This window comes from Notolepis coatsorum, assembly GCF_963971535.1.
Source record: "Notolepis coatsorum genome assembly, chromosome: 1".
NCBI lineage: Eukaryota > Metazoa > Chordata > Actinopteri > Aulopiformes > Paralepididae > Notolepis > Notolepis coatsorum.
Window position 1 is genome coordinate 170,503,362 of NC_140165.1, and position 15,058 is coordinate 170,518,419.

Genomic DNA, 15,058 nt, shown 5'->3' on the forward strand with positions numbered 1-15,058 from the left:
TGTACAGTACACACACCGATGGTGTGTGATGTGTCCAAAAATGAATGGGCAAATGTGAGTGAAATGGTCGCACTGTATGCAGCTGTTTGTCTGCATTGCATTCCCCCTCCCCCCCCCCCCAACTCAGATTTAGGGTTGATACAACCATCATAATAATATTGTTAATAATAACAATAACAATAATGATGTAATAATGTAAAAATTATCATTGAAAAGACCTGATTATGAGGAAAAGAATTTACGATGCATGGAATATTGTTGAGGCACACTAGTTACAACTCTATTTCAAACAGGCACTCCATGTCAAAAAGGTTGCTGACCCCTGCTATATAGGTTTAAGAGGTGAGGTCGCTTATAAGCCCTTGGGTTTTTTTTTTACCTTTCCTGCACATTTTAACTGTTCTTCTTTTTACTTATTTTATCCCAGAATGTATGTTTGTAAGTGCGAATAACAATAAACAAATATCGGAAAATATCGTATAGTTGTCCAAAGAATCGATATCTTATCGTATCGTGATGAAACTGGTGATTCCCACCCGCACATGGATAACCCTCCAAAGCTACTGAGGGAACTCAGTCGGTCCTTCAGCATAATTGGGACCACGTGTGTAGGTTCCAGTTGAGAAAAATCAAACAATCCACACACAAAAAAAAAGAATAGCGCTGTAGTATTGAATTGTCTGTCTGGCTTTAAAATAAATCAAGTGTGGTTTGCTATATATATATATATATATTGAAAGTAATTTCCCCAACACTGGGATATTTGTCTTCGAAAGCTGAAGGCAGTGATTTTAATTAATTCTGATTGGGGAAAATCCATGAACAATAAAGTTGGCAGCGGCACTACTTCCTTTTTCTAGTCAAACAAGAAAAACATGTTTGGAGAGAAGATTAAGTAATTTTATGTCAAGTAAACTTCAAATTTTAGCTCGGGCAGTTTGTGGCGTGACCTTCTAGCAGGCCTGTACGTTAACTTTTTTTGCACATAGCACTGGTGCTACAGAGGTTGATAGTTTTGTAGCACAGGCCAAAATCTTGTAGCACAAGTATAGAACATTATATTTGTAACAGTCACAAATGTGCCTATTGTATTTGTGTTATTTAGTTGCAGTGCCATGTTTGGCTGTCATTTTCATGCTGACAAGTTGACGTCACACAGCCAGACACGTTACATGTAAGGAATTATGGGATTTGGTGTTGAGTGTATGGACTCTACTAGGGGTGGGAATCACTAGTTTCATCAAAATATGATACGATATCGATTCTTTGGACAACGATACGATATTTGCCGATATCTGCCACGATACGATGCAGGTGCCTGCAATCGATATGCGACGATATCATAAGCCCATTTAACACAATCGGTAACATTTAGATCAACTCAAAAAAGGTAACCGAAATATAATTTGAACATTTTTTATTTAGCTCTTCCAGACATTTAAATGAAAAACTATTTATTGTTTTTAATACAAATAGACCTCCTGTTCACTAAAGTGCCACGTTTTGATATATTGAGCTTTAAACTTTAAGTAAATTCTTTTGTAACTCACAACACGCAACCTAAAACCCCTTTCCCTCCCAAACCGTTCCTGCAATTGTTTTATGTTGCATGATGATCATGAATACATTTATTATATGTATTGTATTTTTTATGTTTAAATATCAACATTATCTGTCCACCCTCAGTACATTTACTATCAATATAATATTCTCGTCTGACTTCATCTGATCTTTTCAAACGCGCACACACACACACACACAGAAGGGAGAATACCTGCCCCCCCCCCCCCTCCTTCCCAGTCCCCACTCTGCTGTTCTCTCTATGGCTCTGAACAGTGAACAGGGTTAGCTGGTTGTTAGCTTATGCTAACGTAACGTTAACACTATGGTTGCCAAAAACGCCGTGGCCACGTCATTCCCCGCCATGCTCATTCTGCCAAAGACGCCGTACCACGTCTTTGATATCAATATTTCAAAAATCTGTGATCGAAATCATATTTCTCCCCCGGAGACTTGAGATCTACTGTTGATCCCCTCTCAATTCTCCAACGGTTCAAGAGCGCCATCTGGTGGCCGATCGGCGGATCGCCCAGAGCGGAAACAGGAAATGGAAGCTGGTGCTCATTTCAATTCGGTCCGATCACTCGGTAATAGTCCCAGGACTCGAGCTAGACACAACGGATAGCAATCTGTTACCAATAACTCGATAAACAACATGATTTGGACGTATATACTATTATACAACCTGGAAATGGATCGCATATTTCTACATCCCATAATAGGAATATTTCTGTTCCACGCTCATCGCCCAACGCTATGAGGAAGCTACGGTAAGATTCAGCGTTATTTTTTAACGTGTTCGATACTAACTAACGCACAGACCGATGTTGCTGTAGCATGTGCGACATATATCTCGCACTGTACAGCCCTGCTTCTAGAATGTTGGTGTAGCAAGCTGGAATCGAGTGCAAACTAGGGCTGAACCATTAATCGATTTTAAACCAAAATGGGCGATTTGAAATTACGTGATTAGCAATAAGCCTGTGATTTCGGATACGTTATACACGGCGATGTCGAAACTAATTCTCAACATTCCCCCTTTTATACCAGGCACGGATAAAGGCGAAGGCGATCGCCATCAACACTTTCATGCCAAAGAATGGCTACCGGCCGGTGGAGGTGAACCCGTACGCCCAGCAGCAGCAGCGCTACACGTCCTACTACCTCCCCCCGGTGTACAGCCCCCAGCAGCAGTTTCCCCTCTACAGCCTCATCACACCCCAGGCCTGGTCAGCCACACACAGCTTCATCGATCCTGCACTGGTGAGGACCCTTTTCCCGTCTCCGAGCCTCCATCCGTCCTTGTGTTTGTTATACTATACAGCAGACCCCAGGACAGTTTTCCCCCCAGATCGTCAAACAAATATCACTAACAGCTGGCTACCTTTCTGTGACTGTGGTATTGTAATCTAGTGCCAGAGAGAGAGAGAGAGAGAGAGAGAGAGACTCACTCCTCCTTAAACTTATATTACGATACCATTTCCAATCACAGCTCACGAGCAAAACCTGCTCTCTTGTAAATTACACACTGGACTGTAGCCTTTTTTTCTCCTGCTCCAACAACTGTACAATACTCAGGTGCGTGGGCTCACGCTGTCTATACAGTGCGATAAAAGGACATAATAACTAAGCGCTTTTGTATTGTAAGTAACCGTTGCATTTGTACTGTGTTCATTCAATAAATATAGTTCTCATGGCTTGAGAGGGACGCGGAGTTGTGATGATGATCCCAAGATAATAAACGCACGTTTATAAAGAACCGACCTGTGTCGTTGGGGAGAGAGCTACAGCCTATACAGGTCTATCGGTCTATCTACATTACGCTTGTGACGGACTTTTCGGAACCTTCATTTTGGGAGAAATAAATAATACGTTTAATAATAAGTAGGGATGGGTACCGTTCACATTTGAACCGATACGGTATCGGTACCCAACGGTACCTTTTTTTCGGTACTCTAATCTAAAAAAGAAATTCAGAGAATAAATTAAAAAAAAAAAAAAAAACGTCTTGAATTCACATTTCTTTAGTTTGCAATAATGCAACTGCAAGCCAATGTTCCGAGACATATTACCTTTTATTGGTTAGGTTTAACGGGAGTATTTAACGCTCTGACATTCCAGCTGGCTAAAGTGATATTACCATCCCGTATAGGGTTGATATTAGGAGTCATCATAATCGAACTTTATAGAGTGAAATAGGACATCATGAACAATGTAAGAGAGCACAATAACACACATAAACACATCACATACCTCCCCATCCTCCCGCTTCCCCAAACGAAGGAATAGAAAAAAAAAAAAAAAGCATTACCTTTGTGAAGCTGCTGGGCAATACACGGAGTGGTGGTATACTAAACATATTGTTTAGGCTTCAGCTCAAACTCCAATCAAATAATACTAGTCGCTCTTATGTAGCTATAGGCAATAACAAATAAATGAAGTCATGTCTCTGACCAGACCAGGAAATTATTATGTAGCCTGGGAGTAAAAGAAATAATTATATATATATATACACACACGCATATATATATGACATACCCGTCCGGTAATAATTTAAAAGAGAATACCGGTAGGCTATCTTCAGTCAGCCTTAATTTAGGCTATGGTCCTAGATAGGGCTGCAACGATTAGTCGATTATGGAAAAATCGTCGACGAGATATTGTTGCGTCGATTAGTCATTAAAAAATAACAAATAATTTTCCTTTTTTTTTTTTTTTTTTGCTGCACTACCTATCTTTGTGAAAGTGGCTTCTCAGCTCTGGTCCAGCCAGCTGAAGACTTCTTAGCTTAACATAACAGACCGACAGTAAGTTTGGGGGAACTAATGGGATAACTGGGGATGTTGTTTGGTCCTGACGAGAGTCTCAAAGCAACTCTGAGGTCATGCTCAATGTCCAATCTGTTCCTCTGCTCTGTCTTCAGCTGGACCAGAGCTGAGAAGCCACTTTCACAAAGATAGGTTTTTTTTTTTTTTTTATATACCGGTATATATAATATAGTTGTTTTTCGATTAGTCGACTAATCGAAAAAATAATCGACAGATTAGTCGACTACCAAAATAGTCATTAGTTGCAGCCCTAGTCCTAGAGCTGCATTTAAAGAGGAAAAAATCAAGCATAGTCTATATTAACACTTTGAGTGCCAATGACTAGATTTCTCGTTATTTAATCGTTATTTCTATTAGCGATATCCATACATTTTTCATCCATCCAGCCTGACGTTATCATTGGGAATGGCTCTGAGCTCAAAGGGCAAATACCGCCGCCTATCGTCTCCCGGATGGTAATGCACATCATTGGATTGGATTGAGTGGCCATGTGCGTCAGAAAAATAGTCTGGTCCAGGGTTTCCCCATCTCTGGCAAGCAGTGTCTGTTACCACATTCACTGGGGAGGCTCGGAGCAGCTCTCGATTATGTGTTTCGGACTATAACGTTGGATCAATAAACGCGATCAATATTTGGAATGGCCATCAGGAATTTGATTAATCTTTTTGCACAACATCTGATGTGAGGTAAGGACTCTATTCTACCAGTATTGGGTTAATCGGATGTTTTTTTCATAGCGATCACAACGTGTTTGTGTGTGTGTGCGTGTATAATGTTAGCGCTGACCAGGTCATGGATAATAGATTTTTCAGCCCGCTTCTCTAGTGTGCATAAGTACACATATACTATCGATAATCTAGCGTTTATTTGAAAACTATTCATTAATCAGCCGAAAAATGACAACGTGTTTTGTGTATTCCACTAAAGGGCTATCGCGGAATTTCTCTGAAATTACTAGAACTCTCCGAAACGATACTCTTATTCAAAACGGTATAAAACGGAAATGTACCAATGAAAAAACAATCCGTTTCGTACATGTTGACTGCAAGCAAGTCATTGATAAGCAAGGGGTGTTTTAGACCCATAGCCATAATTTAAGATATAGTTTAAGCGTTCGCAAATATCCCTGACCTCCCATTGACTAAAGCTCTGTCACTCGAGGGGTTATCTGGGCAAAGGGGCGTGGCACCCAATGTGTTAACTCTTTCAGTGCCACGCCTGGTTTTCCATTTTACCGCTTGAATGCCACCATCCGCGCCAATGTTAACGTTAATATCGCCTAATCTATGTTTTAAATTATGGCTATGTGTCTAATCTGCCCATCGCATTATCAAAGACTATTTTCCAGACAGTGCTGTGAAGGCAGATTGTTTTTTTATCGCGTCGTTGCCGTTTCAGAGCAGTTAGAAAAGCCCCCGTTTTGATATAAAAAACAGCTCATTCTGGAGCATTCTATGAAAATCGTCTTTTAGTGGAATATTCCACAACGTTGATATTCGTCGGCCTTTTTATGAATCGTTTTCAAATAAACGCTAGATGATCAATATTATACGTGCACGCACGCACATTACGGCCGCGCGCGGATAATCGCCTCGTTGATTTCCTCTCGGAGTTTTACATTGAAACCGAAAGAAGACATTTCACAAAACAGCTTATAACTTCATCAAACTTACTCTGATTATCCTACCACTGATAACATAGAGTCCTTACCTGACATCAGATGGTATCCAACTGGTATATTCCAATTCCTGATCACCATTCGAAAAAATCGATACGTGTATGGATCCAACGCGACACAGTGGATCTCCATGATCCGCGGGGATCTGAGGCTCCAGAATGAACTCTAGTAACCCCGGCTGGATCAGTGAACTGGAAAATGTGGAGTACCGGATTTTTTTCCCCATTCATTTTCATTGAGTCCATTCCAAAATCACTTATGTCATCTGGGAGACGACAGGGGGCGCTTTTTTCCACAGTGATCACCGGCGCAGCTCGGCAATACTCGGGTAGGCTCGGGTGATGCAATAATTTTTCAGATCGCAAAAAAAAAAAAAAAATAATAAAATCTGAGAAATCTCGTGAGTGGCTAGCAACCACCTATAAAAAAACACGGATTATTTAATAATTTTTTTTTTGCATTTTTACAGCTTTATTGGTCACGCAGGACCGACAGAGGAGAGGGCGAACGGGAGGAGAGGTGGGGAGGACATGCGACAAATAACGACGGGAGCTGGGATCGAACCCGGGTCGGTCGCGTAGGTGCGCAAGGCACTATGGTATGCGCCACGAGGGCGCCCCAGCCGATAGAATGTTTGAAAGTGACTGGTTGTCCTCCATGCGTTGCTCACTAGTGCCTCCCCTGCTCACTAGCGTATTTTACATCTTGAGCAATAATATTTGCGTCTTGTTCTAGCAGCGTTCAGTGATATCATCATCTGTCATATCAAGGGCACGCGGACGTCGGTGTCTACTGCGCATGGGCGTTGGTCGTGAACGGCTCCGTATCTGGCTTGCGCAGTTTACATGGCACTGTTGCAAGGGAGTTTTGAAAAATGAAAACCCCCTTTGAGCGTTGCCGCTAGGAAAACTAAAATGCCTGCCAAAACGACGTTGCCTTTTTAACTTTGACATGCAAACGAAATAATTCTAAAATGAAACGTAAGTGTAACCAGGGCCACAGATTCAGCCGCTTGTAATTGCATTGCAATTCAAAACTGCATTCCAAAGGAGGAGAACTCAAACCTATAGCATTTTAACACCTTGGCAGTCAGGGGGAGGAGAGCTCAAACCTATAGCATTTTAACACCTTGGCAGTCAGGTGTGAACAATAGCTATTGACAATTAATCAAGTTGCAAACAAAAGCAACTTCTGAATATTTAGATTTTATCATCAAATTCAGATGATAAATAAAATACTTGATGATTTTGCTTCATTAAAGAGATCTTCAACATGTCAATGATGCGTCATTCCACATAAATAGGAATTTTCAAGAATACCAGTGTATATACAACAAAATAAAGTGAAATGTTTTCAACAGTGGGCAATAAATACAAATCAAGACATTGGACAAAAACATTAGATACACAACCAAACGACTCGAGAATGAACACAACAAAATGGTAGGGGAGAGTGAATTGGGATCGAGTGGTCAGTTAGGACTCTAGTATGTTCCAAATGACCATGCCTCCTACACTGAGAGTTGGCTGTTCTAACTAGGGATAGTCGAAGATGCCTTTATAATCAGAGAAACTAGGGTGGGTGAGTGAGCAAAGTAGGGTTGTCACAATACCACATTTTTTGTTTCGATACTATACCTATATAGGGATGGGAATTGATAGGATTTTATCGATACGATTCCATTATCGATTCTGCTTATCGATTCGATTCTTTATCGATACCCTTATCGATACCTGATCAATTTATAATTTACATAAATAAATTGGAAATGCAACAGAACTACATTTACATTTACATTTAGTCATTTAGCTGAAGCTTTATCCAAAGCGACTTACAAGTTCTGTACGACAAGCCATCAGGAAGGGCACAACTCTATCAGCTGAGCAACAATGTTCATCAAAGTGTTGAGTGCTACAGTGTAGGTTAGTTTATTAGGACAAGTGCATGACAGTACGGTTAGTTAGGGTTAGATATATTTTTTTTTATTCAGATAATGGTTGAAGAAGTGCGTCTTTAGTCGACGGCGAAAGATTGGATGTGATTCGGCTGTCCTAACTGGGGTGGGTAGTTCATTCCACCATTGTGGGGCAAGGACTGAGAATAGGCGACTTCTCTTTGATGACCCTCCCGGAGCTTGGATAGGAGTAGGTCTGAGGCGGCCAGAAGATGCAGAGTGTATAGGCGAGTCAATCTATGAAAAAAAAGCACTTAACCCAAAAAAAATTGATACAAAAGGTTTTTCGATGGATTCCGATAGTATTGGGCGTGCTAAATAACATACTAAAAGTCGACCCCCCCCGAAAGCCGCCATTTCCAAGATGGCGTCCCAGATGGCGGTGGAGATATTAAAATGGCTATATCTCAAATTGAGAATATGGTGCAAAGGATTTCTCAACTGATTCTGGTACCTCTGGGTATGTTCACTAACATACTAAAAATCTAGGAAAATACACCTTCCAGAAAGGCTTAATTTTCAAGATGGCGTCCAAAATGGCGGCAGACCAAGCTTAAAATGGCTATATATCTCAATAGAAAAAAATATATAACTATGATTTTTCACTTGATTCTGGTACCTCTAGACATGCTTGTGAACATACTAAAAATCTAGGAAAATACACCTTCCGGAAAGGCATCATTTTCAAGATGGCGTCCAAACTGGAGCCCAGGAGCTTAAAATGACTATACAAATACAAATGGCTTACTAAAAAAGGTGTTTGCACTCTCCAGCTCTCAAGCTAGCATAGTTGAAGCCTTCTTTTTGACCATTATAGTTGTTATAGTTAGAGGTGTTTGCACTCTCCAGCTCCCAAACTACCATCGTTGAAGCCTTCTTTTTCTGAATCAGTTTCTTTCTTTCTTTCTTTTCTGACCTAGTCCTGTGTTTGGGCATGCCTGGGCGTGTCTGACCTGGCAGTGTTATTTAAGTGTTTAAGTGTTATTTATCTTGTAATCGAAACAACATTGATGAGGTCATTGAAGACTACAGGAGGGATGACACATGGAAGTGGAATGACCGACAATCAGAGATCCCTTTGGACAATGTCAAAGGGCATAACATCAGAGTATAACACTGCAATGCAGGAGTTCTCAAACCAGACATACACAACATCAGAACAGCACAAGGATTCAACAGAGGCAAGGATGAAAAGGGATGCTGCTGACCTGGAGAAGATCACTTCAAAACTTGCTATATGTTCACCTTTCTCTCCAGACTCTTCTTTAAGGAATGTTGTTACAGGTGTTGTCGCTGAGGATGGAGTGAACGTGCATGATTATGACTCTGTTGGACGCAACATCATGCACAAAATGATCGGACAGCCGGCATTCACATTTTCATTTAGTAGAAAGGATAAAGCCATAACCCTTGGACAAAAATCGTCTATCAAGGTTGCTCCTGATCGAATCATTGATTCTGCACTTCTTTTTCAACGTTTCCTTATTGTCTCCCAAACTGGAGAGCTGTCATTGGAGGAGGTTATGCGTTACGAACTCAGTCCTTTCCCTCCTGCCCTCTTTGAAGCCGGAAACGTCTTCTGCAAAGCTGATAAACCACAACTAGCGCACGCGATCTGTGATCATGCAAGTGATGCAATCCTAGATTCTGTACCAGAAACGGAGCATTATGTTCTTGATGGTGGTTCACTCCTTCACCGAATACAATGGAAGCACGGACAAAGCTATGGTAAAATTGCACAGTCATATGCAGACTTCACCATCCAACATTATGGCTCAGCTACAACCATTGTGTTTGATGGCTATGAGGATGGGCCATCCATTAAAGACAACACACATCAAAGAAGAGGAAACAATATTCATCCCATTGTCAACTTCACTGCTGAGACAGAGTTCTCAGGTAAGAAGGAGGAGTTCCTGTCAAGAGATCTGAATAAACAGAAACTGATCCACATGATAAGTGATGAACTGAAAGAACGGGATTGCACTGTGGTCAATTCACTTGGAGATGCTGATGTAGACATAGTAAGGGCCGCAGTGGGATCATCTCTTCTTCACACCACGACGCTGATTGGAGAAGATACTGATCTCCTCGTCTTACTTCTTTACTATGCACAGAGAGATAGCAAGGGCCTTTATTTCAGATCAGACAAGTCGAAAGCTGATGGCAGTTTTAAAGTGTACGCCATAAACCATTTGAAATAAGTACTCGGACAGGATGTGTGTTCTCAGTTGCTGTTCATCCATGCTGTGACTGGCTGTGACACAACTTCCCGGATCTTCGGAGTTGGCAAAAAGACAGCATTCCAAAAACTTGTAAAAGGGGATCCTGTCCTTCAGGCTTGTGCCAATGCATTCACTGTACCAAACCAGACAACAGATGTGATCGATGACCTTGGGTGCCAAGCAATGGCTGTCTTTTTTGGTGGAAAGTGCACAGATTCGCTTGCAAAAATGAGATATAACATTTTCAGCAAGAAGGTTGTCTCAGCTTCATCAACGGTAACGCCTGAACGTCTACCACCAACTGAATCTGCTACCAAATTCCACTGTCGTAGAGCATACTACCAGGTCATGGTCTGGATGGGAACAGATGATGGTATAGATGCTCTAGACTGAGGCTGGAACCTGCAGGACAATAGATTTGTCCCACTCATGTCAACAATGAATGCTGCTCCAGACAGTCTCTTGAAGGTCATGCATTGTAACTGTACCACTGCCTGCAAGACACTTCGCTGCTCATGCAGAAAATATGGACTACCTTGTACTACTGTCTGTGGACCATGTCAACATCATGAATGTGACAATCCACATAACAAGTTTCTCCCAGAGGATCCTGAAGATGATGATGAGTAGGCCTAAAGACCACAATAAGTGGGTCATTTATTTTGTGTTCAACACCAAAGCCAGCTTTCTAGGTTGAATATAATAACCAATTTTAATTTTAGCCAAAATAAGCTACAGGCAGCCATTTTGATGATGCAAATGATGCATTCCTAGCAGATATATTTAGCTAGATATTTTGCTCGTTATTAATGTATAGAGGTGCCAGAATCGGTTTATAAATCCTTTAGAAATGTTTTCCCATTTGAGATACAGGCATTCTAAGCTCCCAGTCGTCATTTTGGACACCATTTTGAAAATTAAGCCTCTTCGGAAGGTGTATTTCCCTAAAACGTTAGTATGTTCCTAAGTATGTCTAGGGGTACTTGGGGTACCAGAATCAAATGACAAAATCATTTATATAATTTTTATATTGACATATATATAGCCATTTTAAGCTTGACCAGCCGCAATTCTGGACGCCATCTTGAAAATGAAGCCTTTCTGGAAGGTGTATTTTCCTAGATTTTTAGTATGTTAGTGAGCATGCCCAGAGGTACCAGAATCAGTTGAGAAATCCTTTGCACCATTTTCTTAATTTGAGATATAGCCATTTTAATCGCCCCGGCGCCATCTGGGACGCCATCTTGGAAATGACGGCTTTCGGAGGGGTCGATTTTGGTCGACTTTTAGTATGTTATTTAGCACGCCCAATACTACCAGAATCCTTTGAAAAACCTTTTGTATCAATTTTTTTGGGGTTAAACCATATATTGACTCGCCTAGTAGGGGTCTAAGCTGGTTAGAATAACAACATGCAACTTGACATTTCTGATTGTCATTTATTGTTGAGCCCCCATGTCAGAAAAATACAAAAACTGTAAAAAATAAAACATTAACTATAGCCTACACTTAAATAAAATAATGTATTTGAGATTCTCTTAAAATGTATTTATTTTTTTATTCTTAAACTAATTTAATCTATTGAATAACAGGTCGTTATTCCTCTGACTTCTGTCTCACGCACACACACACACAGAGCTCCCTCCCCGGGCCCCTGTCCTATAAGGTATTGCCTTGTGTTGCTACACGGACACATTTGTATGTTGCACCACCACGGTACTTCCTGGCTTACAGTGTAGACTAGTAAACAAACACTCAGTCTCTTATTATATGTGAACTAAAGAGTACAAGGTTTACACAACAGCCCCCACCTGCTGTTTTATTGTATTTGTACCTGTACTATCCGCTGTCAGCTGTTTATCTCTCTTTGTGAGCTTGATTAAATAGCGTTAGCTCACGTTAGCTAGCGTTAGCTCCGCGGCTAATTTTAGCTCACCCTGAACTAAATCAATGACTAGGTTCTAAAGCATTCAAGTAGTTTTCACTGCACATAGAAGTAGCCAAACAGTGTGAGCATTTCGGGAGCATATTACCAAAACCCAGGCAATTTCGAGCCCTTAAGGCAGGGGTGTCAAACTCATTTTCACAGAGGGCCACATCAGCATTATGGTTGCCCTCAAAGGGCCAAAGACCGTATAAATGTTAATGTAATGTAAAATAAATGTAGCTACACATTTACATATTGTTAAACATGGTGTTTCTGTATTTATTACTTATTCAAGTTATACATATTGCATATTCATTTGCATAAATGTAAAAATATATGTTAGCTTATGTTATTTTAACAAATAATTTTAGTTTATCAGAACCCCATATTACTCCACCAATCAATGATCAAACCATTCAAGTAAATAACAAATACAAGCTATGACATTAAGTTTGTTCAAAACCTTTTTGTCACAGTCAAGAGGGGCAGAACTAACAACTGTGAGCTGCAAAGAACACGTGGGACAGATGTAGCAGATGTTACAAAAACAAATGGCTGCACACAACCTTGCAGAGGCCATACATCCAACTAATGGAAGATAGTTTAATTAACTTTAATTAACAGATTGCAGAATGGGTACAGTACAGTACAGCTCAATACACACAATTGTTAAGGGGATGCAGACCAGAGAGAGACTTTCGACTTGTTTACATCAGGGTCCCCCATTTTCAATTCGTAATGAAATTGCTATTATGTGTCTGCATGAACACACAACTGTAACTGTACTAAAAAATAACAATAAGGGTTGTCTCAGTTCACAACTATATTGGTCAAGTTTTGGGTGGGACTTGTTTGCGTCCCTACAGCTTCTTATTCAATTGAGCGAGATGCTCGGTTATGTCACACAGCTAGTTTGCATCTGACAGTTCAGACAATATTTCTTCAACCCTTTGTTACCTATTCCGCCTGGATCTTTTTTGTATTTTGGGCTGTAAAATTGTCAAAGAACGTCTGAGGAGTAAGTGCTTTTGGCTTTTTTCCTTTGTTACCTCAGATGTTCAACATACATGTATGTGTAAGAATGTGTAATAACTAAGGCTGTCAAAGTTAAAGCTTTATTAACGCATTAACCAACAATTATTTTAACACTGCTATTTTTTTTTTTTTTTTTTTACCTGAGCTCTTGGGGGGCCACATCAAATGACGTGGCGGGCCGGATTTGGCCCGCGGGCCGTGAGTTTGACACCTATGCCTTAAGGAATCAAATAGAGTCTGCCATGGCGCTAACGTTATTGCGCAACTGTAGGAAAAACCTGGCAGCGATAAGGGAATCGAAAGTCACGGGAGCCACACGGTTCCAGGCATCGGCCAATTAGGAACCGGTTCCCAACCGGTTTTCGATTCCCATCCCTATACCTATATGAATTTCGATACTTTTCTATACTTTTCCTCAAAATCAGGGAAACACTCTCAGATGTCATTATTGTTCTTTATTTTAAAACACAAGAATAAATAAATTAAATTAAAAGCAATGGCATTCAAAATGCTGGAGAACTTTTTTTGCCCTCAAAACAGTGTACATGTACAAGGTTTCTGAACCCAGCTTTTTCAACTGTATATATATTGGAACTTGGTCCACACAGATGAACTCTGCGACTGCCCTGTTGAGTCTTGTATCATCTTTGGACTCATTTGTGTACTTAATATGCTGCAAAAAAAAAGCAGATTTTAGGTTGCTTCTGAGTGGGGGGAGTCACTCTGTGAGCCAAATGCAGCAGACTTCTGTAGTTATAAAAAAATGCAAGGGGTAGAAAAAGTATCGTTGTATTATTATTATTATTATTATTATACATTTGTTATAGCAGAGGGCCTAATTAGTTTGATACCATAACCTAGAAAACATTTTGATGAGTGAGACTGATTATATATAGCCTATCATAATCTAGAACTAGGTTATGTCATATTGTAGGCTGTTTAACAAAAATAAAATAGATTTCCGTTGTCTTTATACAGTATGCAATTGTCTCTGTATAAATCATGTTTGTGACTAAGCTATAGAGATGCAGTGTACATCAATTCATTTCTGTTGTGGGTAGGCAGCAGGGGATGCTGTGTTTACTAGCTTTCAGCACGGGAGTTTAGGCTATGTATAGCTTATTATTAGGCTTTTCAATTTATTTTCTATTCTTGCGAATAGCATTGTGGACATTTTCTAATGCTCGTATAAGGAACTTAGCCCCTTTCGTGACTGTGATGCAACCCTTGGTTGAATATGCATTCACGTATTCAACCAAGGGTTGCATCAGTCACGAAAGGGGCTAATAAGGAACTGTAGTCACGAACTAGCATAGCTCATCCAACGAATGTTGGCATCAATGGCATGACTACAGTACTGATAGGAGCTACTGTAGCATTAACGTAACGTTAGTTATCATACCATACCATCGGCAATTGCAGTGAGGATCTTTATTAACGTTGGCTAGCTAGCACATTTTGCATAGAATAAACTCTGCTAACATTAGCTTATATAGCTAGCGAACTATAATTCTAGTTAAAGCTAGCTAGCTAACGTTAATCAATAAAGATCCTCACTGCGATTGCCGATGGTTATGATAACTAACGTTACGTTAACACATTCCCGCCCAAGCACGGAGATCTCCGTGTTTCGATTCCATGCTTAAAGGATAACTCCACTATTTTGGGAAATTAGCTTATTTAACATCTTCCCTGGAGTTAGACAAGAAGATGCATACCTTTTTTGTCTCTGTGCGTGCATTTTAGCTTTGGGAATAGATGCTCCGTTAGCATAGCTTAGCTTCATCACTGGAAGTGAGGCAGGACAGTAGCCTTACAGTGCCTTACAGTGTATTGCAAGGTCTGACATTG

At 40.4% G+C, this 15,058-nt stretch overlaps 1 protein-coding gene across 1 annotated transcript in view; it reads left to right on the plus strand.

Moving 5' to 3' along the window:
- Positions 1-15,058, plus strand: part of LOC311223443 (la-related protein 4B-like) — a gene marked incomplete at both ends in the record, with an annotated part of 100,630 nt that overhangs the window by 51,273 nt on the left and 34,299 nt on the right. Inside the window, one exon of the mRNA XM_084308230.1 lies at positions 2,611-2,823. Within this exon, the coding sequence (XP_084164356.1) occupies positions 2,611-2,823 (213 nt within the window). The remainder of the gene's footprint in view (positions 1-2,610; positions 2,824-15,058) is intronic.